Below are 26,314 nucleotides of genomic sequence, written 5' to 3'. Positions count from 1 at the left end.
AACATAAAGTGTGTACATGTGTGGCATGTATTTACATAAAGTTCAGGTTGTGATGAAGCAGTCTTTGAAATGGGTTGGTGTTTTTTTTTTTAGTAGGGGTATGGACCAATTGTAAACCAGCAACAACATGAGCTTCCAGGACATATCACATAGTTTAACGTATGTGGCAAACCCCTACTTTTGAGGGTGGCATCATCATAGTGTGGGCATGCTGTAGTTCGGATGGCGCTTTAAACTAAAGCATATTGCTGTGTTACAACAGCCCAGTCAAAGTACAGATCTAAATCCAAATGGAGTCTGTGGCATAAATTGGACATGGTTTTCCTCTGAAACTTTCCACTTAGGCTCACTGAGATTAAGTTTGCTGAAATATTAAAATGGAAAAAAAGTTAGTCTATAAAAACTGCAGAGAGACCAAAATTTTTACCCAGGAGGCCTAAATACCAATGCTTACAACATTTACCAAATTTCCATTTGTAAATCAACTTCAAATCCATGCCTTACCTGTTGCTGATCTATTAGAATATCCCAATAAAAAATAACACTGAAGATTTTGATTCTAGAATGACAAAATCAGACAATTTTGAAGGCCCTAGTTCACCTTTGTAAGGCATCATAACGTGATATAATCCAGCACCAGGCTGGAAGCTTCAAATGTGAGATGAAGAGTTAAATAAGGTGGTCTTCCTCAGGACTCAGAGTATGTGGTAGCAGTGAGGAATTACATCACTGAGAACAGGAATCACCTCAGCTTTCACAAAGGAGACATCATCAGGCTGCAGCACATGGATGGGCTGGATTCTGGTGAGTAATACATAGAAGTAAATTGAAAAATTGTTAAGTCTGGTTTCAATACATCTGTTCTCTGCTTTTTTGAGCCACTATCTATAATTAATGCAGCATCATACAAGCCACATCAAACCACTGTGTGTGGGGGGGTCTGTTTGTGCAGGCAAAAAGTATGGCTGCATTGTGAGAAAAACCGTCATGCTTCTGGAAGAGCTGAAGAAGGACACGCCAGACTTTGGTGGGTATGGAAGGGCTTTATTTATTTATTTATAGTTTTTGTTTTGTTTGAGTATTTAATGAATGACTTATTCAACAATTCATTTTGACTGGGCATTTGACTGGGCATTTGTTAGTATGACACATGATTGAGATCCTTGATTTTTTTAACCCCTTATGGAAACACTGTTTTTATGTATTTTAGTAATGTGTTGTTTTTTTTTTTATCTTTAAGGGTGGGATTTAAAATGTATATTTAATTAATATATTAATTGCTTACCATCTACAGTAGCCCTCTCAACACTTTGTATCCTTTTGTTTTTTTAACAACCTTTGTTTGGGGATTTTCCAACTTTTTTTTTTATTACTTTTTATTGTCATTCCACTGATAGAAGAACAGAGCAACGAAATTCACTCTCTTCATTTAAACCATCCCCTTGGGGAGAAGTAGGCTGCCATTGTGTGGCACCTGGGGAGCAGGGTGGGGTTAAGGGTCTTGCTCAGGGACCCAGAGTGGCAGTCTGTGGGACTGTGTGGGACTTGAACTCAGAACTACTGAGACCTAAGTGCAATGCTCTAACCACAAGGCCACAACTCCCTAAATGCCACAGACTTGACACTGTGGCATTCACTGACATGTGCATTGGTTAAATGTTATTGTATCATGACTTGCTCTAAAGACTAATGGTCCATCATGATCAAAAGATTTTAATCTAAATTCTGATGATTCTGATGAATTCTGATTCCAGTTATATGTTTATGTGTAAACAGGTTGGCGGTTCGGAGCTGTTTTTGGAAGGTCGGGAATGTTTCCTGGTGATTACGTCCATCCTGTGGCTGCTCCCGACTTCCTGTTTCTGCCTGCTGAGCGTGTAGAACCTCGGGACAGGCACGGACGGGTTGCGGCATCGGCCGCTGTTGCTGTGGCGATGGGATCAGCTGTAGCTGCTCATGAACTTGAGCTTTCCACGGAGGTGCAGACTTGGATTATATCTTCAGATTATACTACCACATCTCAGTGCAAAAACATAACTTTTGAATTTCCATGTGTTAGGTTGTAAACGAAAAATATGGGGATAGCTGGAGTGCCGAAATGGATGACCTGCCTTTGCACAGCAATCAGTATTTAATGACTGAGTTTGCCAAGAAGTACTTCAGGGAAGCTCAGAGGAACAGGAGGTCAGCCATATTAACACAGACGCATGTGCAGCCAAAATGATAATAGAGTCTATAAGTTTGGATTCGGATAAGTAGACCAACTGTTGTTTTTTTTGTTTGTTTGTTTGTTTTTTTTTTATCTCTCACAGTGATCAGAAAGCCAAAAAGGGGAAGGAGGCCAGGGACCCCGCCGATATGATCAAATTCTCCAAGGTGATACATGGGGTCAGGGTTCAAACTCTCAATCATGTTAAAGCTTTGTGCTATTATCTCATCATTGACAAATTAGAAGAAAACTATCTTCTTTAATGCTCAAAAGTTGAGAAAAATAGAAATAAATACTAAAATAAAAATAACCCCATCTCTAAAGTCATATTGATTTTCCAGGGCCAGGTAGAAACACAAAATCTGATATTTTTATGATCAGAGAACGCACCATATAGTCTCAGTTATCAATTCACAGTTGTCATATTGGTGTTTTATGATAAATTCAGGGGAAGCACATAGGTGTAGAAAAGTTTTCTGACTTGTTCAGACATTAGGCTGTAAAAAAACGAGAGAGTGCAAGGTTTTCAGCAGATAACAGGAAGGCTAAATAGATCACAGCAAAGTTGCTCTGTTTTATCCTTGAGCTTTAAACTTTGGTCCATTATGGAACATGCTGGAAGTGGAAATGTGAGTGTGAGAGATTTGCACAAACCAGCCAGAAAACCATAGAAATGTTTTCAAAAAATAAAGTTTTAATTTATTCCCAAAATGTTCAAAAAATGATAAACTGGGCCCAAAAACAGAGGTCAACAAAACAGAATTCAATTCAGGCTTTAACATAAAGAACTCAAGCACAAACTGACCTAACAAAACAGGACATGAGGGAAACTTGAATAGTGGCTGATCAGACCACTGTTGACACATAAGGGGGATAACTGACTAACAAACTAATAAACAAATAAACTTAATTAAACAGATAAATACTGGCAAGACACTAAATACATTTTAAATTTAACTAATCAACAAAATTACCCAAACTAAGAATATTTAAACAAATGATAAACAAATTTCCCTTCCCATTACAAATGGTTTGACCCACTGATTAGCCTGCAACAACCAATTGAGGAAAGCTGGAGCTCATTGCAGCCCTCCACCAGCAGATCCCAAGGAAACTGGCAACTCAAAGAAAAAATTAATTAATCAATTGCATCTTGACAAACCCCCAAAAGAGAAAAAAAAAAAAAAAAAAAAAAAAAAAAAAAAAAAAAAAAAAAAAAAAAAAAAAAAAAACACCAAAAACAACAACCTGAGAAAGTTAACTAAATATGTGCACTGCAAAAAGCTAACTTAAAATCAGGCTAATGAAAATATATGAAATGTGCAACTCATTTTGAAAATGTAAAAGTTACCACACTGCTTCAGAGTGTGACAGCAGGCTGTCACAGTGAGGCTAATTCTGAATCAGACAAAAGACTGATTGATGCATTGCTATCAATTTTTTGTTTTAATCTTGAAAGCAGCAGATACATTACTTTTGTTTTTCTTTTTAGTCTCCACTCTATGAGTCACTGATTGACTTCTCTGACAGTGGGATGAACAGAGTGGCTGCTGATATCTCTATAGGTAAGAGAAGTGAACAAAAATGAACACAATAATATCCTTAAGTCTTTTTTTGTTTTATAGTTTTAGAAAAATACCCCCTTATATCTTGTCCTGAACTTAAGATAATTATTCATTCTTTAGTTTTATCCTGTTTTCATAACTGTTACATTACACGTGTTATCAAAATCTCCCTATAAATCATTCCCAGTGCTACTGCCAGGCATTGTTTTTCTTGAAATATGCTTTGTAAATATACTTATTCTATGTACTCTTTTTTCCCCAGCTATTTTGAAGTTTATGGGAGACTTTCCAATGAAAGGCCAAACTGAGCAGGACCTTGTGGCTACTATACTAACGGTACCCAGAAGGAGTTATTTTTTATTTATTTTGTATATATAAACTCTAATTCTCGGTGTGTTTATTGAGCCTCTTTGCATAGTTTTGTGTAAATTAATCAATGCTTTCATAACTTTAGTTAAGTAGCGATCATGGACTGATAAGGGATGAAGCCTATTGCCAAGTGATGAAGCAGGTCACTAACAACACCAGTTCAAAACAGTAAGACTTCCTGTACTCACAAGTTACTGTCAGTGTTTAGGTTTTTGGATGGCTGTTAATATGTAGTCATGTTTGTTTTGTTCAGGGATAGTTGCCAGAGAGGATGGAGGCTGCTGTATATCCTAACAGCTTTTCATCGCTGCTCTGATGTAATGAAACCATTCTTGCTGAGGTTTTTGCAGGATGCCTGTGACAGCCCTGGGATGCCATACCAAGGTATGCAATCGACCGATTGAAAATGGCTCCATTACTCCAGATCAATGCTGCAACACAACTTTAAAAATCTATCAGAACATCTATGAGCAAAAAGGATACAGTGGATTCCCTGTAACGGCCATGGAGCATGAGAACTTTACTTTGAGATTGTGGTGGTACATTATCATCAGACAGAATACCAGAGTCAGAGTTGGTGCTGCATGACTACTGTACACAGATTGTTCTGCTACTGCTCTGGCTGCAATGAAAACAATCTTGCCAAGCCACATAAATGAATTCAGAGATTTACAATCACCATGCTAATTAACATAGTACGATGCAAATAGAGATGCAACACTGGGGAGAAACACACTCCTCCAAATTGCACATGTTGGTTGAGAGCTAGGAAAAATTAGTCTTTTTTAGACTAAAAAAAAGAAAAATATGTTTGTCACATAATGGAAGAAAAAACCATGGTATTATACTTAGAGATGAACTCTGATGGAAAAAAAAGAAAAACATCTTAAATTCAAAAATGAAGCTTTAGGCTCTCATAAAGCTTCCATATATTCAGTCCAGTGATCAACAGACAAAGGATGTGAATTTGGGCTAATGTTTCTTTCTGACTATATTCTCAGAGTTAAGGCCAAACACTGGACACAATCTAGTGTCTGATTCAATAGAAAATCGAATGCTATCAAATTGTAGCAATAATATTTCATTAAAATACAAAGGGGCTGGTCAGACCACACTCAGTTCTCTGCAACCGTGTTTTGTGATTCCAACCACGGTAAAAGCTTATCCATTTTGGTTGGATCTATGTGGCAATTTGAAGAGAATCTCAGAAGTGAGACAGAGAGAGACACATTTAAAAAGTAAAACACATCCCCTTTGGGGAAAATACAAAGCTAACTCTACTAATCGCAAGGTAAGCCCGCCAAATAAAGGTTCAACCCCATATAGGTTCTTCTAGAAACACACAGTCCATATAGCAAGTAGGTAGAATTGGACATACAAAATCAATTAAACATTTCAATAAGCAGATTATCGTTCACTATCTGATTCACTCCATGTAAAAAAAATACTTACAGGAGAGTATTTCTGGGAAACCTCATGTGAATGCTCAACCTCATGGTACCAGTGGTCTCAACACTGTCAGTGTGACACAAAGAAAAAGTGCATCAGAGCTTGTTGAGTAGGATGCAAGCAGTGCAGTGGCGGCTTTCATGCACCCAAAACACCCAATGGAAATTATTATGCCTAACAGTAGGCTATTTGGTGAGCAATATTCTGTTTAACACAGCTTTTAACTTGCAGACTCATGTCATGCACAAATAAGATGAGAAAAGTCTGCATTGCTTTTTCTCTTTGCAGTAAGACAGAAACCGATGGTACAGGTGCAAAAACTTCCCATTTATAAAATAAGTATAAGGATAGGTATTTAGTGTAGATGTTAAACTGATGTGTTACCTGTGTTGGATGCCTTCTAGATGGAGGCCTGTGAAAACTGCAGAAAAAAAATCTTGTCTGAACTTTGACTCAACAGGGATATTTCTGTCTTCCATCTGAAATGTGTTTTTCCAAATCTGCTACTAGACCAGAAAGGGTGTTAATAGGCCGTAAACACTTCCAATTAATGCCTTATTCACCAGTCATTTGTCAGTAATTTTGGGATGTTCATAGGGTTGTATTTGTTGCAATCTGTTCTGATTTGATAGGTATTGCCAAGGCTTGTCAGGAAAATCTGAAGAAAACATTCCAATATGGTGGACGTGTTCAGTATCCCAACAACATGGAGATCAAGGCTATACTGGTTAGTTGTTGTTTTTTTTCCTACACTATCTATCTATCTATCTATCTATCTATCTATCTATCTATCTATCTATCTATCTATCTATCTATCTATCTATAACAATGTGTTATTCGTCATATATTGATATTTTTGGTGCAACCAAGGTTGATTCTATAATACTATAGAAACTTGTAAAATATATTCATACTATCTGAACTTTCCCTATAAATTAACATTTTGTGTAATTTCTACCATAATGTTTTGTTTTTTTGTGGGGATAACACAACACAAAGTATTACATCATACCTCTGAAGTGGAAATAAGTAATATATTTCGTTTGCTGACCATCTTTACTCCAGTTTTAGCAGAAGGTTTTTGGGAGTATGTCTCCCTGCAAAAGAAAGAATCTTTTGACTGTAAACATTACTGTACTTGGATCCCAACCATTCCAGTATAGATCTGGCTGTATGTTTAGATTCAATGCCTGCTGGGAGGTGTATTCCCACCCAGTTACTGCATGGAGATTGTTCCTTTTCTTAGTTTACTTCTCTTCTAATTGATTCCTATCCCCCCCCCCCCTTTCATCCCTTAGAAATTAAAAAAATAGATCTCCATAGTATCACACTTACATTACTATTTTTAGCTGAGATATCACGTTCCATGTGATCTATTGTCTTTTGCCGCAAATACTATTTTAAACGCAAAGGCCAGACAGTTCGGTTTTGCTATCATCTGAGCACAGCACTCTCTTACAACCCTTTTGCTGTGCCTTGGCATGTTTAGTGGATGGGTGGGTGGGTGTAAACATTGCTTGATATGTTCGTTTTTACATTAGTTTTTCTCCTGCATCTCTCTTCCAAAGACAGATTTGTGACCTGCATAACTAATAGATGTCCTGTCCAAAGGTTCTCGTATAGATTTTTCCAGCTTCAGAGTTATTATTGATTTTTAGTTTCGTTTTTTTGCTGCTTCTCTAATTACAACCCCCCCACTCGCCCAGCCTGCCAGTTTAGGTGGAAGAATATGGCATATATCATTGCTTATTTGCTTTACACTGTTTTGATTCTTAATGGATGGACTGAATAATTTGTCATGCAATATTTAAAGCTTAGGATTATCATGTTTCATCTTGTTGTTGGACCCAAATGCACAGAGGTAAGCAGCAAAAGCAGATGAGATTTAAAACATAAAAGACATGAATAAACCAAGGAAATTAACTCACTGGAACAGTGCAAAGAAACCCCGGGACTTAAGAAACCAGAAACAATAGAACTCACACTGCAGAAACAGGCTTTGACTGAAAAGAGATTTTGGTGCTCATATAAAGAAAAAGAGAGGATTGTAACTTTGGCAAGGGTTGATGAGAGGCATTAGAACCAGGTGCAACTAATTAGAGGGATGCATTTTGCAGCCGGACAAGAAGCAGGTTAAGAGAGACTTTAATAACATTTATGAACAATCCAAAATGTGGATCCTGAAAGGGACAATTTACTTTCTTTAAGCCAGCAAACCCTGGTTAAACTTGTCCACAGCTTTCCCCCACTGACGTGCACCTAAGATGCTTATCACTAACTACTGTCCTTTTAACTTGCTGATAACTACTTAACTTCTAAAACTTGTAGTTAAACTGAGATTAAATTCTAGAAAAATAGAAATCTATTTGCTAATGAGATGAATTCTGAATGCAAAATTTTACACTTTATGTTATAAAAAGGTTGAATTTCAATGCACCCCTATACTTTTTAATTCAATTGGTAAAAGCAATTATAATTATTTATTAAAATGATGATAATAATTTCTTCCACTACAAAGCATCTAGAAACCAGATGCTTTTTTTCATCGTTTTTGGCATATAAGGAATATATTCAGTCAAAGAAAAACAAAGGTTAAGGATCAGCTAACAAGCAAATAAAACTGCTACTTGATTTTATTATATAAAAAAAAACAACAGATTTTTTCAGGTGTAGATCATGTTTGTTTGAACTAGATTTATTGGATTTAAAGAAGGCTACTTGAGAGATCTTATCAAAAACCTGAACACAGTGTTGGAAACAAAACATTGCTTTAGGCAAAGGAGATTTGTCATAGTTCATTCTTTTCCAAATAAAAGAGTATCGGTGAAACTGATACCCTTTCTTAGAGAAGGGCCTGTCTGAATTTGCTGAACATTGAGCAACTGAAGCCTCTCATTCAAACATTGTGCACAATTTCTGTAGTAACATACAGCACAATCAGGAAAAAGGGGGGTGCTGTTTAATTAGACCGGATTTGACTGATTCATTCCACCTTTTACTAGAAATTTGACAATAGTTTTTCATTTGAATAATTGAGAGAATTTGAGTTTTTTTCACTCATGACTGCTGCAAAGTTTTGTGTTGTTGTGCGGCGGCGTTTTCTGATTGGTTGTCTGTCTATAGGCTGGCCGGAGCTCAAAGAGACAGCTTTTCCTGCTTCCAGGTGGGATAGAAAGGCACCTGAAAATCAAGACATGTTCTGTAAGTGTAACTCAGATAAGCTGAGCTCATAAACGTCTGATTATAAAACCAACCTAAAAAGTAGGGTGTAAAAGCAGGAAGAAAATTGCAATACAAGCAGAAAATGTGTGAAGATTCCTGACAGGATTATTCACTATTAATGAACTTATTTATGCCAGGTTGCTTCAGATGTGATTGAGGACCTTTGCTCAGAGATGGGGCTGCAAAGACTGGAGGCGCTGGATGAATATGCAGTGTTTCTAGTAACACACAAAGGTAAACGAGGAAGCACTAAAATCTCAACATTTTTAATGTGATGCGGTTAGATTAATGAAGCTGCTTTTTTCTGCAGGTCAAAATGTGCGACCTCTGAACAAGCGCGAGTACATCCTGGACATTGCCACAGAGGCTGAGCCGGTGGATGCCAGCTACAGTCTGTGGTTTAGAAGAGTCGTGTGGAGTCTGGCTCTTAAACTTGACAATGAGCTTTATGTCACCATGCACTACAACCAGGTACGAAGCTGCTGTTTAAGCTGAATGATGGATTACATGTACCTTTAAATAGTTGCGTTGAAGCATTTGTTACACCAACTCCCACCCAGACTTAGACAGAATCCTGTAGCAACTCATCCTTAGAGAGAAATCATTTAATTTCACTTCAAGCAGGTTAAAACTCAGCTAATTCATGTTCATACTGTATTGCATTGCTTCAGTTTCTGGCTCAGCATTCTTTTTGTCCAATATGAAAGAGCAGAGCAGCAGTATTACTGTTAACAAGGCTCCATTTAATCTATTTGTCTTAGCCTGTTTCTGTTTGAACAAGTCAGCTAACCAGGCCTTCCCTCATTCAAATAAATGGAACATCTGTGCTGTTATATCTGTCTTACATACATGTCAGAAGAATGGAGAAAAAAGTGACAGAAAGCTTTTAGCATGACTTCATTCCTCAAATTTTCTCTGTTGTATCTGCAAGACCAGAGGTGGCCTTTCTGCCTGCCTGCAGCATACACAGGCACACAGTAAAAAAAAACAAAAAAACAGACATAAAATGTTTAAACCATGACTATTTTAAATGAGGCAGGACGTTTGCATAGGATGTACACCTCACCTGAAAACCCAACCTAGCTAAAGTTAACACCACTTATGAACATGCTTATTAGAACATGTTCTTGCACAGCTCTGCCAGTAGATGATATTTCCGTAATACCTTGTGGAAACTGCCTACCATCCTTCTGTCTCTACTTTAGGTGTTGCCAGACTACCTAAAGGCTTTGCTGGGTGTAGTTCCTCAGGGTAAGCCCAGTGATCAGCATATGCAACAGATTGCCAGGCTGGCGGCTCTACAGCACCGTGCCAAAGACGCCATCTACTTGCCCACTCTGTAAATATACTGTTTTTGTTTTCCACCATGAATCATTTCCCCTCTATAGAAACGGATGAGAAACGGCTCACTCATGCATAACATCAATCCAATTAATGTACTTGACATAAGCTAACTGTCATGTAATTAAACGCCTTTGGGGTCTAGTGTCACAAGGCCTGTTGTGTTGTTTTTGTGTTCGTCTAGCCGTGAGGTGCAGGAATGTGTCCCCTCCCAGTTCTACAGCAAACAGGGCTCCCAACAATGGCTGAATGCAGTAACACAGCACATGCAGTATGTCCAGCCTTTAAACCCACACCAGGCCCGTGCACAGTTTCTTGGTAAGTCGCCAGGACTTTGTGAATGTCTGCTTTACTGTTAACATCAATGCAGCAAATTGTACATAGATTGGGTCCTATATAGTTGACTATTTTCACTTAGATTTCAAAGTATTTTAGTATTTGAACAAACACATGGCTTCAAAAGCAGAGCGGGAAAATATTTAGATACCAAAAATGATTAAAACTCCTAATGTACACAAAATGTATTCTTTGTAGAGAATATTATTTAGTTATTAATATGAGCTGAGTTTTTGATGACACTGTTACGTGTTTGTCTTCAGGTCTGGTCAGTGCCTTCCCAATGTTCGGTTCCTCTTTTTTCTACATACAAAGTTTGAGTTCTTCATCGATCCAGGCCCCCTGCATCTTGGCTGTAAACCTAAATGGACTTCATTTCCTTAACAAGGACACCCATGTGAGTAAAAAGCTAGATTTGCAGCATCAGAAATCCATAAAATCTTTCTGTATGTGTTTTCCATTTTCAGATTGTGGGTTTTTTGACGGTATACTTCTTATTTAGATTGTTCTAAGCTTTTTAGGGGTTCAAATACATTTTTTCTTACAAGTCTAATAGCACCCTTTTGTGGTTTAAACTGTATGTTGCCTTTCAATAAAACAGGCCAAGGTTATACATTTTTCAATTCAAAAATCATATGTGTTGATTCGTTAATTTATATCTGACAAATAAATGACGCAGAACAAGAGTAACGGCTACTGTTTAATTTGTCTTTGAGATTGCTGCGTTTCCATTAAAATACATGCGAAAATGTTTTGTATTAGTCTAATGTAAAAAAAAAAAAAGGCATAATTTCGCATTTACAGTGTTTCCATTTAATAAAAACTGTCCAGGCAACTCATGTAATCCAAAAATTGTTTCCATTGCAGTTTTATGAAATACACCAATTTTGGTATTGTGGAAAAAAAAACTCATCCTAGGGTGAAAATTAATAGGGTTTTTTATGAATTTCAATTTGTGCAATTTAATGGTCAATGGAAAAGCAGTTTCAAGACATCCCCTGAAAACTGGAATCACCTTAATCTTCATAGAAGATGAAAAATATTATTAGAATTGTCTAATAAAGTGACTTCAAGGGAAGCGTAAAGTAAAATGAGTAAAATTGTAAAAATTGACATTTTTTAAAATATCATTAAAAAAGTGCATATTTGTATGATCATGAAGACAGTCCTTCAAAAAAAACGTCAATAAAAATCTGGTACAGCAGATTCACCCTTTGTGAATTGTTTTTCTTACCATGAGTACCCCTCTGAATAAAATGTATTGATGAATGTCCAAAAAAGTATAATAACTGATTAAAAAATAAAAAAGATTTTTAATTTTAGTATTTAAATATTAGGCATTTTATTCTTTCCATCTCAAATAAATATATAACATAAATATGTTTCCTGGGAAGGAATCAAAAATAAATACAAAATAAAACCCATCATAAACCTGTATTTATAAAACTGGAGCTCCTCTGAGTAACTCCCTTGTAATCACATTTAAACTTGATGAATTGGGAACAAAATACAGAACAAACATTATAGTAGGACTGACTTAATTAGTTTTAATTTGTTTCAATCAAGACACCTGAGCTGCTTTAAAGATCTCTGATAGCTCATTGTGAAAAACAGCTGATCCCAGGCTGTTCTCTACATCCAGTCTGTTCCTCTGCTTGGTTAGATGTGTGTCACAGCTGAAGATGAACTCAAACATATATGAAAAAATGACTTGTGAAGCTTGTAACATTTTTCAATTTGGTCCTCTGAAAGCAAAACAGATGCCAGCCCTATTTTACTTTACTACCTAATAAATAAAATAGAGATATAAAAACACAGACCAGTAGGGGTACGATTACCCCCTGTTGGGAATCGACGTGTTTAAATTTTTAAAAAAAGACAACTTTCTATGGTTATTTTCATTATGCATTATCACAAATGTCCAAAAAGGAAAAGATATATTTTTTTTAAGATTATTTCAGCTGCGCTGGTTTTAAAAACCATATGATGAAAGTTATGTTAATTTGTGTTTTTTTAAATATAAAGATGATCTGTTCTTTTTTCAGGGGGAAATTTATTTTACGGCAGTGCATTTTGAAAACAGGAACTATAGACTTAAGTTTGCATGTATGTGATTAATAATTCCACCTTACACTACAGGCTCGAAAGCAAATATAGATCTTAATGTTGCGAAATTGTCCTTTTTCTTGCAGCATTTTTAGTTTATTTTAATTTGACTTTTTTTGGTATGAACCTAGCCTTTATGCAAAAATCTATGCGTTTGCATTAGGGTTGACGTTTGTGCCATTCCCAAAGCTTAATTTAAGTCTGTCATCACAGAAGCAAGGAAATTGGTAAGCTAGTTTAACATCACAGTGAAGGGAAGCTAAGCAAGAAAGAAACACCCACTCCAAAGGCTGTCCATTAGCACAAGCCACATGCCCTCTGGAGAACATTGTTTATAGTCAGATGAGAGAAGCGTCTTCAAGGTCAGGCTCTGAAAATAACTAGATGTCAAGTGGTGGAAGAGTCATCCTGAGGGTCCGCTTCTTTTCCAGTTATGCTGAGGACAATACAAACACCACAGAGAGGTACCTCCAAATTATTACATGTTGCATCAAATCAATGGGTCATACATGAAAATCCAACGAAATCTGTAGCTAATAGGGAATATAACTTCAAACAGACACCAGAACTGGTTTCAGAGGAAACAAAGCAGTCTAACATCAAGCTACTGCAATAAACACAAACTCAACCCAGCTGAAAATGTATGTTTTGAATAAAAAGCAGTGCTTGTATTTAACATGATTATGAGGTTAGGGAAAATCAATGATAGATTCAAACTTGTTTTAAAATCATTTAAGGTGCTTGTTTTACAATCTTTTTTTTATCCTTAAAAATACATTTTAGATAAATCCTTAAAAGCCCAAAGATGAATCTGACATTGATGTTGCTGATAATTTTATTTAACTAAACAGAACTCATCACTTTTCTGCAGTCAGTACTCATTTTTTAATATAGCAAACAGAGTTCCCTAAAATTAAATTTCATTTCAACGCCTTATAACTGTTGAGCTCCATATTTGCACCTTCTATAAACAGGAAACTCCAAACGATAAAAAAGAGTTGAAAATATTGTCTTTGTTTATATTTATTAGTGTGTGTGTTATTATTAGGACACCATGGTGCGTTTCCCCCTGAAGGAAGTGCAGTCTACTCGCACCCAGAGACCGACTTCAGGCTCCAGCTACCCATACGTGGAGATCATGATTGGAGACCTGCTAAACCAGAGGATCACGCAGCTGCAGCTGGAGCAGGTGTGCAACTTTGCAAGCAGTGCTCACACATAAGAATGAATGAGCAAACAATAAGCATTGCTATATTTATCCAAAGTAAGATTATCTTAAGCGGCATTTTTGAGCAGTGTGTTTGTGTTGTTCCCAGGGCCTCGAACTGTGCCGAGTCATTGCCATGCACATGGAGAACATGCTGTCATTCAGAGAGAAGAGACTCACCTTGCCACCCAGTGAAATTACCCTGCTTTAGCGGATAGATCCCACTTCAATGCCTTATTAGTGCACTATATCTACCTCTGAAATATTTTATATACATTTTTTTAGGCCTTTATTTAGTAGACCTTTCTATTTGATAGAATTGAATGGAATGTTTCTCTTGTATATTAGGTATTAAAAATTGTATTTTGTTAACAATGATGTGTATTTTTTTAAAATGAGAAATATATTTGCACTTACCATAGAAAGAAGGAGTTTTTTTGGCAGTTTAGCATTCTATGAGAAAGAAGAAAATGTGCAAAGTGAGCAGTAAACATGTTTAAGATAATTTGCATGCTACATTAGAAACAAAAAGGATGGATTGTCTTTTACTAGACTTGAATACAGGTTTGAATTTAACCTTATCAGTCAGAAATTAGGTGTTCACTTGTTTAGGTGCAGATTAATTCTAAGAGAACAGAAACAAGAGAATGCTACAAACTGATTAATTCTTCTCTCTTTGCCATAAACAAAAGTGAAGTAATAATCAGATAGCCCAATAAAAGGGACTGATTTTAGCAGATAGACACTTGAATGTCCAGTTTGCACAACAAATGTTTAATAATGTATATTTTGTAAATGATTGTTGTTGACAAATAATGTGTTTGAATAATGCTGGACATTAAAGTTCGTAGCATAACCTCTGATGTATGGTGTGCCAAGATGGTGCCTTGCCAGTCTTTCTATGCCTAAAATTACCTTATTTCTATCATGTTATATGGATTAAATCTAATGTATTTAATTAAGACTTATTTGAGAGGACAACATAAAGTAGCATATAGATATTAAGTGTAAACAAAAAATCTTTATTGTTTAATACCAATGAAATTATGAAAATATGGCTTAAAACATCTCACTAAAGTATTTTTTAATCCATTATATCAAATGGATGAGTATAGCACCACAAACCTAAATCATGATGCCACTATACTGAGGCAAGGCAAGGAAAGTAAGGCATTTAATTGGAGGAGAGGGCAAATATTTAAGGGGTTGCAGAGTGCCAAACCTTACAGATGGGAAAATATGTGCAATTGTTGGTCATCACAGACAACATATATCTGACCTTAAATTGAAACGTAGAAAGAAGATTTTTTTCTTCATCTTCTTAAAAAAAAAAAAACAATAAGCAGTATGCAGTCTATTCTAAACGATATAAGTGCATGTGTTCAGCTTGCTCTGTCCCTGTCTATGTTTTCCTGCATAGGATTGGCATATTTTTTTAAATATAATTGCCGACTACTCAACTTACCATCTTTTGCATTTAAGCTGCATATATCATTACACCCTATTATGAATTATTATTTCACAGAGCGCCTCAATGTTTTCGTTTATTTTGATTCTAACTCCTATTGGCTACTTTTCTTGAGTACGTTTAGTTTTGTGCTTTCAGCTAACTTTTTACCATCCGCAGTGCCAATTTATACCAGAGGCATAAAACGGTGTGCCCCGTATTACAAAACATGCGCGCCTTTCTGAAATTCTCGGGCGCGTGGGTGTATCCTAGTCGTTTCTCGCAGATTTCTTTGCCGTCATTGGTTAAGAATGACGAGTTTCGTGTGAACTGGGATTGGGAGGGGGGCTGTGGTCAAACCCACAACGACCTAAACAGCCCCAGGAGGAGAGGAGAGGGTAGAGAAGAGTTGTCCTCGTTGCAGCAGTTACTGCTGTAGCCCCGCGTTTAAAGCCTGTATGGGTTAGCCCCCCAGTTAGCTAGCCTAGCATCGTCCGTGGCGCCTCTCCTGCAGCGGTTAACTCCGGTTCGAGTGCTCCCCGTTTTCCCCTCGGTCCCACCCGGTCTAGCCCGTTAACCGCTTCGAAGATGATGAAGTTCAGGTTTCGTCGGCAGGGCACCGACCCGCAGAGAGAGAAGATAAAACAGGAGCTTTTCGCTTTCAACAAGGTAAAGTAACGGGACAAGGATGGGAGGGAGGCTGTAGGGTTTCCTCATCTTCTGCAGCTTCGCCCCCCCTAAAAACCCCAAACAGCTGAACTGGCTGCAGTTTTGATGGAGATCGCCCTGCAGCATTTCACCTGGCTTCCAGTCTGTGTTGTTCATGTATAGAGATTTCCACATTACTGCTTCTGATCAGGCTGATTGCAGCCTCAACTCTTTTGTTGATGGGTGTTGGGGTGTGTATGTGTGAGGAGGGGGCTTCATTGGCCTCCCATCCGAGTACACAGCAGAAAAAAAGTGCAAAACTTTATTTTTCTACAGCTGATGCTGTTTTTATCAGGCACTCGTGGTTTTTTGTCACCAATAGGGATTATGCAAGATTAGAGATAAATGAGGTTGATCTATTGCATAAGATATTTCAGCGCTTTGATCTGATTCTATTTCAATAATTTGATCCAAATGGGGGCTGCTGTCTTAACTTATGCTGTTCCACGCGTGTTTCAGTCTCTGGGTGGAACTATGGATTTTGATGTTGGTTGTTACCTGAAGTTCAAACTATCACATGGTGAAATATGTTCTATAAAACAAATATGAAGCAACATTAAAATACAGCTCCTTACAGAGGTTGATTTATTTTATTGTTTTCTTTATTTTTATTGGAAATCAAATACTGTTTTTTTTTTTTTTTTTTTTAAGCCAGCTGAGAGGGTTTAAAAAAATGTTTGCTCCATGTGTTTGAGTTGATGACCTCACCAGAGGCATCAGCATCAATCTGATAAGCTACCATTAGTCAACATTTCCTCTCATGAAAATTTGCAGATTACGACATAAACATTGAAGCATTTGAGTACAGCTGGGCGATATGGCTTTAAAATTAATCTCAGATTGTTTTCCTACCAAATCCTATTAATTCATTGGTTTTCTCACTTAAGTTTTGTAAGAAAAATGTCATATATTGCTTTTAAAAACAGGCTTTGAATGAAATTTGATTTGTGAAACATGCTTGTAAAAATAATCAACAAACAATAAGAATATAACAATTTAGATAGTTGAATTGTAGCATTATACATGGAGGTAGTTTAACTGTTATGAGGAGACATCTAAGAACGAAAAGTGATGAACTGATGTCAGTCTGAACCATGAAGCCCAGTGAATAGATTGGTGGAAAAAAAAATCCAGATTTTCCAAAAAAAGCTTCATAACACACACAGACAGACACAAAAAACAGTTACTGACACGTATGCTTCCTCTCTCATGGCTGCAATGGCTGGTTGCACTGTCATTAATCAAAATTAGGCTGATCTGCTGAGTTTTAACGAGCGTAATGGCTGCTTAAACTGTTTTTCAAGTTTCAAGAATTTATTGTCATTGTCAAAAAAAAGGCAACGAAATTATGTTTGGTGTTTTTTCAAACACATATACATCCTTATTCTTGCATATATGGGAGAAACCAGGCAGGTGAGCTACAGCTGCAGGTGGATCAGAGCATCATTACACCGGTTTAGTCCGATAGTTTGCATGTTAATAGAGAAAAGACCAGTAGAAATAGTGGGCTTTATTAGCAAAGAGGCAAAAAAGAAAAGGTATGGGTTCAGCAGGGGAGAAAAAAAATAATTTTCTTTATGTGTAGCAGATTGTATCTAAAGTACATTGATTTTTACATCAATGTCTGCATATAGGTTTAACATATTGGTGGTGGTGGTTCTGTCCTCTAACCGGGTTTGTTTTAGATCAACTGTAAGTAAGCTTAATTAATAAAGCTTTATTTATTGAACACTTTTTATGTTACAAAAAGTATTTAACAAATGTCTGAGAAAAAAGAAAGCACAAGAAAGCCCACCATAAGCCATACAAATTAAAGATGATGTTGAAGTCCAGTTATGTGGATTAACCAAATCTTATTTGGAGAAATGTTGTATATAATAAGAGTATGCAAAGAAAAACTAAAATGTATTAAAAATGAATAGGTGTAAACTTTAACGTTGATGACTGCTCTGTTAGTTCATACTGGTTCTACTGAATAGAAATGAACAACCAGATTAATATTGTCACCCCCAAACGATTCAGATCAGAAAATAAAATGCTTGGAAATGTAATGTAAATGTGCAAAACTTGAGCATTTTGAAATTTTCTGTCCCATTATCACTATGCAAGTTTGTCCACTGCTGGTAAACCTTTGGTTTCCCAACATTTGCTGTAATTCTTTGTGTGGTTAGGGGGCCAGGGGGAATCATTGATTGTTTCTGGATGACCTGCAGCCTGGGCAGTCGAATCTCTCAACTATACAGTTGTAGTGTCCAAAAATGAGTCAAATTTGTAGTGTTGTAGCCTTGAACTGAGATTAGGTAAGACTAAGAGTTTTTTCAAAGAGCAAACATTTCATGTTGAAAGACTGTTAGTTAATATTGGCTCTACTGAATAGAAATGAACAACTAGATTATTATTGTCATGCCAAATGATTCAGAGCAGAAAATAAAATGCCTGGAAATGTAATGTAAATGTGCAAAACTTAAGGATTTTTACATTTTCTGTCTCGTTATCTCTATGCAACTTTGTCCTTGCAAACCCCTCCCAGTTAAGCGGTGCCTCTGTGTGGGATTCTCACGGTGAAATACTGTACATACTGTAATTCTGGTATCACAGTGACTGACTCCTTTCCCTACAGTGAGGTCACAAGCTTACTTGTAGAAATGTTGGTAAAAGTAACTTTTAAGGGGAGTATTGTGGACTAATCACCTTAAAGAATGGGTTTAGTAAAATATTCAGGTCTTACTCTGCTGATGACATCAGCAATTGCCTAACAACCATTGTGTACATGCTGCAAATCATAAAATTGTTCTTATGGCCATTTGCAAATGATTCAAAACCTTTAACCTTCTCCAAATTTAGTCAAGCAGTCTCTTTAAAGAAATAAATGTTCTGTTAAGTGTACATTTTTTTTTGTTTGCCTGATTAAATAACGATTCAGTAAGATATGCATTCTCGCTTGAGTCGCTAAAGCTAATCTTTGGTTAAAATTATTACATTGAGGGAACGAAAAGGGGTAGCTATGACCTTTGAATGTCCCATTAAATAATTTGATAAATAATTTAATACCCCTGGAAAAAAGCAGCTGAAATGAGCGGCTGGGAGTCTCTGCTGAGTCTGCTGCTTTGACGGCCTGATCCCAGATAAGTGGAAGACGGTTGACCAGGCATTTTAAATTCAAATGCTATTTTCTAGAAATGTATTTATTTATTTAAAATGCATATAAGTAATTTACTCTGTGTATATTCTTTTGTTTCCTTGCTGCAGAGTCATGGTTGAATTGTTTAAACTGTCAACCAGACCCATCAAACTCTGTGATCGTGTCTGAAGGAGAAGGCTTGGTCTATAGGACTGATTGGAGATATTTTAGACCAAGATAGGGGCTTGGAAGCAGGAGTTGTTGTTTTTTTTTTTTTTACTTTGGGGTAAATAAAGAAAACATGCAACAATTTTATTTGAGTTCCTTTTGCATTCACCAACATAGATATTGAGATATCTGTTAAGATTCTCAGTCATCTAGATCATGATCCAGCTTGACAGTTTAGGCAACTTGACATGAAGTTTGCTAGAAAATAGATTTTTTAAAGATAGATATTGAGCTGCACAGATTTGCTTAGACATTTAAATAACAATTTTTGTTCATGCATTTACTTATTTTATTTCCCAAATTGAATTTGTGTTTTTATTTGCTTTCTTTTCTACTTCAAACATAAAACATGTTTGGCCTCAAGGTTTGTTGTTTTCACAGAGTTGAAAGCTCTCCAAGGGCTGGGGTGAGAATCTTGGGGTCTCACACTTCGAAAAATGCAACATGACCAAAATTGAGTGCCTCTGCAATTTAAAAATTACAAAAAAAAAAAAAAAAAAATTTGCAATTATGTTGGAAATTAAATTGTTTAGCTCTATCTAAGAGTTATGGCAAGATTTTAAGAAGTTGTAATAATTTTTGTTGTAACATCTCTGTATTGTGGAAAACAACCAATCAGACATCTGTATCTGTTTAGGAGTTGCCCTAGTCCTTTTAAGATATTTATTATTAGATGCCATTATTTAAGATGTATATCTAAAGTGACACTGCATAATTTTTGAACCCAGTTCTGGCTTAATTTAATATGTATTGAATGACTTTTTAGGCCATATACTGCACTTGTTATAGATGCTCTGTGTGGGCTGCCCTCCTGTTAACTAAAGCATCGCATTACAGCATTCTGAGCTTACATTAAACATGAAGCTATATGTACAAAACGAATCGGACACCAACCTGATTAGATATATATTTTATTCTCTGTTGTGGGATTTAATCTAGAGGGGTGAGTAAGGCCTTGAATTTTCGATCTCCTGGTCAAAAGTGGTCTGCTTTTAAACACAGGAGGAGACTGTTTGATTTTATGACTTTGCAATGTTGCTAAAAGTTACAGCATCTATTAAATCATCTGTTTTGGGTCACTAATTACCTAATTTTGCATTCCGTAATTGTATATTACATTTTTGTATGATATACTGGTATGAAAAAAAATAAATGGTGCATTTGATTACATCCCTGAAAATTTACTTTTAATCCATGATATATTTATATATTTTTTTATTTTATTCTGTCTCTTTTTAACTTTTCTAAATGTGAGAAAGTGGAAGGCCTATAGATGCTTTTACAAATCCCTTTTCTTTTGTATCAATCTGAAGATTTAGCATAAATATGTTTACATTTATTTAGTTTTATCCTGATTTCAGAGATGCACAGTATAACCAATTGTAATTGTCATCTCATTATCGGTGTGCAGTATTGGAAAGAACTGGTTGGGCTCAATATTTGAGGTATGCAGTATCTCCAGTTCATGCATTTTTTTTCTTTTTCTGAATATCAAGTATTTTTCACCAGTTGGACGGACTCTAACTAATGGTTCTTTAAGTCAATGTTTATTTTTATTGGCTGAGTTGTCTTTGTTGGCCGGGACTGGTGCCGAGTAGAGGTTATGAAACAGAAGAGTCAGAAAGGTGCAAGTTAAGTGAAGTCAACACTGCAATTTTCAGCCATTTAATTACAACTGCTGTACTGAGCAACATTTGATGTACTTTCAGCAGCTCAGAGCGTTTTTGAACATCAGCACAAGAGTAAAGCTCAGACTGGCCTTTCTTACATTATCCAGATAACCTTTGTTGCTTCTGATGTTGCAAATGTTCCTGACAAAGACTTGCCAAAAGTGGTTAGGGTCTAAAGTATATTTTATGTTTAGTGTCTTTAAGACAAACAAAAATCAAAGCTACTACATAAAAGATGACAAAGGCAGCCATAGATATTTATATCTATGTCAGTATCTCAGCACATTTAGGCTAATCTGCCATAGAGGCACACTTATACTAAGAGGAGATACACTGGTTTAGATCCAGAGACGATGGTCTGTGTCAGCTTGATTTTTTTTTTTTTTTTTTTTTTTTTTCGGTTGGTTTTTTTTTTTTTTTTTTTTTTTGCGAAATGTGATAACATAGTTTTGCTATTGGCTTCCTGTCGGATACATTGTTTTGTAAAATCCTTTTAGCACAGCTGCAACAGTTTTTTCTTTTGCCTCCATTGTTTGTTGCAGAAGGACTGGCAGATTGACCACTTAATCTGGGTCTTAACGGCAACATTTGTCCTTTTCTTTCCCTGCAGATTAAAAGTTTAGATCATTAAGATCTTCTCTTGGGTTCCTGAGAGTCCTTGCTATTTTTCTTTTTTTTTTTCACCTCTCAGATAGATTCCTGCATTCTCTTGGCTTCTAATGCAAATCTCAGTCTGTTCATCTAAACATGTCTTCAGTGACACCCACTAAGTAAATGCCTTTAATAGCGGTGGTGTGTGGGTGCTGTACGGAGTCAGCTCATCTGAACGGTGTATCATGTTTAAAGTCCATAAACTGTTTGTTTTGTTGGAACAACATGCCTCTTTTACTGTTCTGTACCAGCTGCTGCAACCGACACAGAGGTGGTCTGTCTGCAGGAGGCTGGGTTTGTTTCTAATCACTTTGGCTTTCTAAAGACAGCAAATATGGATGCTTTACTTTATGTTCTAATAAAGAGGAAGACCCTGGTGAAGTCGTTTTTAAAAAAATGTGCTGACTTATTCCCTGAAGCTCTAAATGCATTCCCAGCTGGCTGCCATGCCGTGCCATGGGCAGAAGGGGAAAAATGCCTGTGAATTGATGTTAATCCCAGTTAACAAGGTTTGCAGAGCATGGCAGTAAATTGTCGGCGCTGCCATTCAGTGGCCTTTTAAAAAAAGTTTCTTTTGACTTTATTAAGGGGGGTCCTCCCTTTTAGACGCCTCTTTGACTAAACAGTCTGGCTTGAGGGGAAAAAGCTGAACATATTTTAAGAGAAATATGAGTTAATAAAGTTTATTGACTTTGTTGTGTCAGCTGGTAAACTCCAATTGTGTTTTTTCTTTTTTTCTCCTGTGTCTTCTTCCTCTCAGACTGTGGAGCATGGGTTCCCCCACCAGCCCAGTGCCCTGGCCTTTGACCCCAAGCTGCAGCTGATGGCCATCGGCACAAAGTCAGGAGCCATTAAAATGTATCCTTTATCACTGGTGAGCTTTTGGTTCCGAGTTTGCTTCTTTTGGTTGTCATCGCTCCTCAGATAAAAGCTGCCATGGCACAAAAGACTTCAGCCCACATTTTCTGAGAGAATGTCATGTGGCAAACCATCGTCATGTGGAGAATATTTGTGACATAAAAGGAAAGTGATATATCCATGCTAGTAATATTTTAATGAGTTTTATTAGCTAAGTTTCTTCCAGTGATGCAAAAATCTAGACTAAAATGAGACTTATTCCTTTTTGCAAATTAACAAACTCTAAATTATCTAAGTCTTGTCAAAGATTTTTGATTGGATTGAGGTTTGAACTTTGGATCACTATAACACAAAGTTCATCATGATCTACACCATCCTGCTGTTGTTTGGGACTGTTATCCTGCTGGAATGTGAATCTTAATCCCAGTCTGAAGTCTTTCAAAGCTACTTCTATCATCCCATTAGCTCCAATTAGCTTTCATCTCCTTCTCCTTTTTAGAAATGTGTTCCCACTGCATGATGAAACCACCACCATGTCTCACAATGGGATGGTGTCAGCAGGTTTACATGATGTTTTTTTTATTTTTTATTCCTCCACATATGTGGTTTTCTAAAAAGTGAGTTTTTAATGTTCTTTGTTCTGTATCCTTCACAAAACACCTATGCTAATACTGAACAATGTTTCTGCTTCGAGATATTTTTGTTTATACTTGATCTTGTGTCAGGGTCTAACTGAATTTGAGGATTTTCAGATTTTTAAAAAATGCATACTTTATGTCCTCATTGGAATTATGCAACACAGTGTTGGTCTATCCCATAAAATTCATGAAGGGTTTTGGTAATAATTGGACCCAAATGGTACAGGACAAGCTTTGACGATATGCAAGTAAATATTAGAAAGTCTAACCTTCCACTTGGTAATCTATAAAATGCTAGAATCATCTGTAAGTCTGTAAGTGTTATTCAGAATATGAGAAGCAATCAGAGAAATAAGTAAGCCTCTCAGGTCGAAAGCCATAAACAAAACCCAAGAATACGGAAACTGATTTCCTTCCTTTGCTGTCAGTTTGAATCTCTCTTATCTCTACATCAGCTCTGCAATTCAGTTACAAACCTTCTGCTCCACATAGAGATGCTCTGCTTCTTTTGACTTCCTGCTGTCAAGTGCAAGGTCTAATGATAACCTATTGGGCCATAAGTGTTTTCTTTATGTACCAAATATTGCTGAGACATTGCTGCTCTAGGCTGCTTTATTGTTGCTGTTTTTTAAACGGAGGAAATGCTGATCAGTTGTGATTGTAGAAGAGCTGTTTATATAACACTGGTCTGCTGAGCGGTGTGTGATCGCTGTGGGAACAAAGGCGGGGAGCAGAGGACTCATCAGTCGCTCTTTACCAGACATTTCTCGGTTAATAATGTATTATTCAGCTCTAGGGACATGCATGTAGAGTTTTTTTTATTTTTTTTTAACTTAAATTCATCCAAGTCAACAGGCACAGACTCCTTTCTTCTTATTTGTGAAAGTATTGGGCTCTATAAACATAGTAGCTTCTTACTGTGAATCAATGCATTCTGGAAAAAAATAAGAAATTTAGAGTCTTCTTTTTACCTTTTCTCTTTTTTTTTTCAGCCCTCCATGCATTCATAGTGACCTCTTCTATTTTTAAACTGAAAAACTAGCTATTGAGAAAGGAAATGGTATTGTTATGATTATTTCTCCAAAAGGCAGTTCCTTGATGTGCTTACATCAGGAGTATCCTTCCTCCTTTTCTGGCCCAGGGCACCACCAGGTTCTGATCACACAGGGTAATTGGGAACACTGAGTGAAGCTGCACTTGAAAAATCATCAGTTTGGCTTGTTGAAAGCCTTGCAGCAAAACTATAATTTGGCCTAGGGTTTCAGTTATGTCAGAAATGCTAACAACTCGGCGGCTCATGCACTGTGTGCACATGGTGATATTTTCTTACTTGTTATTCCTGCCACAGGCAACGCCGTCAGGACTTCAGTGACATTTCCAATGCGAGTTCTGATTTTCTGCTGTGGTTTTATGAAAGATGTTATTGAGCTCAAACAGGCCATTTTCTGGTTACATGACAATCCTACCAACTAAAAACCCACAAATGTTTTGACCTTGATGTTTAATGTTGTTTGGCATGAGCTATATTAGCATGTTTTCTCTTTAGATTTTGTGTGGAGCAGAGGAGATCTAAATTGGTTGTAACAAACATGCAGGTATTTTGATCACCATTTGCATTCATGGAGCTAAATTCAGTCTGTTAAGATGTATTCATGTATGAAAGGAGGGTGAAGCCTGCAGATGCATTAGAGTGGAGAATTGGCTCTTTGAGGCACAGCTCTGAGAGGGGAGAGACAGCGAGACTGGTGGTACCAGGCACTTGCACCCCAGAGACGGATGGAGATAAACAGAGGAAGCAAAGATGGAAGGAGAAGGAAAATTAGATGCAAAAATAATATCATAAAATACTATTCTGACTTCTCACCATGTCTTTAATGAAGTTTCAGCTTGTTTAGTATTGTTAAGACTAATAACCCAAATATATATTTTGAAGTCAATGTATAATAATAAGAATACTTTACAAAGTACATATTTTATATATATATACTTTGTGTAAACCTTTATAAAACATGGGTATAATGCGTGTTAAGAGCACAACATTTTTAACTATAGCTTTGCGTGGAAAAACGTGATGCTCAAGCAACAACCTGTAATATTATATAATGCACATGTATATACTTCTAGAGACGTCTTATGATTCTATCTTAAATATCATTAAAAACTAAAAATTGCTGTCACTTTTGCATGACATGCGGTGCCGTTGAAAAACTTGAAAACGGTCTTATGTATCGTGTTGCTGTATACGCCGCACAGTATAAAAGCTTCAAACTGTGTCTCATTGTCGGCGCAAACATACCTGTGTCAGGCATAAATTAAGTTTAAACACTGAATCCACAGCAAGAAACTCAAATTGTTAAAATAAACGTGTAAACTCAAATCCACCTCGGTCCCGTGCAAATACGCTTACCACTGCCGTGCAGATCAATGAAGTTCCGCATGAATGAAGCCTGGCCAGACGCCGCAGCGGTCTCTGAATCAACAGCTCCTGAATTTCCCGCGTCAAACAGGAAAATTTGAGCGCCAGACAGAAAAAAATCTCACTGAATTTAAGAGTAAAATCAACCCACCAAGCTACGCTTTCTTGAATAGCGAAACCAAACAGGAAAATCAGGAACAGAGGCGCTGTAGGACAGCCTGGTGTAAGGGAATTTATGAAGCCCGCTAACGTATTGGCAAGCTGGTGTTTAAATTTCTCTTAGATATTGTCATTTTGAAATCTCTATCAAGAAAAGTGTGATTACAAGGGAATGGCAACTAAAAAATAAAATAAAATGTCCAACTTAGCTCAATGGTGAGTTATGTTTATTTCAGTAGACGATGAGGGGCCCCCCACGTGGTCCTTGAGGGCCCATCATTGGTGACTGTTGCTGTAAAGTGTAAAACTGTTTGCCAAGATATTTGATATTCTTCTTTGATCCACCACAGATGATCCAGACAGAAAACAGTTGAAGCAAACCATGGCTCTACTTTTTTGGCTTTTGTTTCTCTTTTCATGGATGAAGAAATTTTCTTCACTTGCTTGGTAGATAAGCAAGAAGTGAAGAGTCAGATGGTTCCAACTACTAGTTGTTACCATACCCCTGCCTGCTGAAGCTTTAAGTAGCCTGTTGTCTCTCTGTAATTAACCCCATGGAGCTATTGTTTGGGAGGTTGATGTCTGGTTGCATAACATGTTGTTGTGGTGAAAGC

At 36.8% G+C, this 26,314-nt stretch overlaps 2 protein-coding genes across 2 annotated transcripts in view; both read left to right on the top strand.

Moving 5' to 3' along the window:
- Positions 1-14,644, top strand: part of myo15a (myosin XVA) — a 54,122-nt gene extending 39,478 nt beyond the window's left edge. The window contains exons 49-66 of the mRNA XM_015388627.1: positions 693-804; positions 953-1,027; positions 1,777-1,979; positions 2,060-2,184; positions 2,313-2,376; positions 3,702-3,774; positions 4,037-4,110; positions 4,229-4,311; positions 4,397-4,527; positions 6,225-6,319; positions 8,716-8,793; positions 8,952-9,048; positions 9,125-9,285; positions 10,020-10,153; positions 10,340-10,473; positions 10,755-10,888; positions 13,646-13,786; positions 13,914-14,644. Coding sequence (XP_015244113.1) covers positions 693-804; positions 953-1,027; positions 1,777-1,979; positions 2,060-2,184; positions 2,313-2,376; positions 3,702-3,774; positions 4,037-4,110; positions 4,229-4,311; positions 4,397-4,527; positions 6,225-6,319; positions 8,716-8,793; positions 8,952-9,048; positions 9,125-9,285; positions 10,020-10,153; positions 10,340-10,473; positions 10,755-10,888; positions 13,646-13,786; positions 13,914-14,015 — 2,016 coding nt within the window. The 3' untranslated portion in view covers positions 14,016-14,644. The remainder of the gene's footprint in view (positions 1-692; positions 805-952; positions 1,028-1,776; positions 1,980-2,059; positions 2,185-2,312; positions 2,377-3,701; positions 3,775-4,036; positions 4,111-4,228; positions 4,312-4,396; positions 4,528-6,224; positions 6,320-8,715; positions 8,794-8,951; positions 9,049-9,124; positions 9,286-10,019; positions 10,154-10,339; positions 10,474-10,754; positions 10,889-13,645; positions 13,787-13,913) is intronic.
- Positions 14,645-15,569: 925 nt separating this feature from the next.
- The window catches only part of llgl1 (lethal giant larvae homolog 1 (Drosophila)), a 42,142-nt gene continuing 31,397 nt past the window's right edge, over positions 15,570-26,314 (top strand). Inside the window, exons 1-2 of the mRNA XM_015388651.1 lie at positions 15,570-15,920; positions 22,390-22,487. Of these exons, the coding sequence (XP_015244137.1) occupies positions 15,840-15,920; positions 22,390-22,487 (179 nt within the window). The 5' untranslated portion in view covers positions 15,570-15,839. The remainder of the gene's footprint in view (positions 15,921-22,389; positions 22,488-26,314) is intronic.

The sequence above is a fragment of the Cyprinodon variegatus genome, unplaced genomic scaffold, assembly GCF_000732505.1.
Source record: "Cyprinodon variegatus isolate N-32 unplaced genomic scaffold, C_variegatus-1.0 Scaffold431, whole genome shotgun sequence".
Classification (NCBI taxonomy): Eukaryota; Metazoa; Chordata; class Actinopteri; order Cyprinodontiformes; family Cyprinodontidae; genus Cyprinodon; species Cyprinodon variegatus.
The sequence above is the reverse complement of the archived record's forward strand: the minus strand, read 5'-3'. Positions and strand labels throughout refer to the sequence as shown.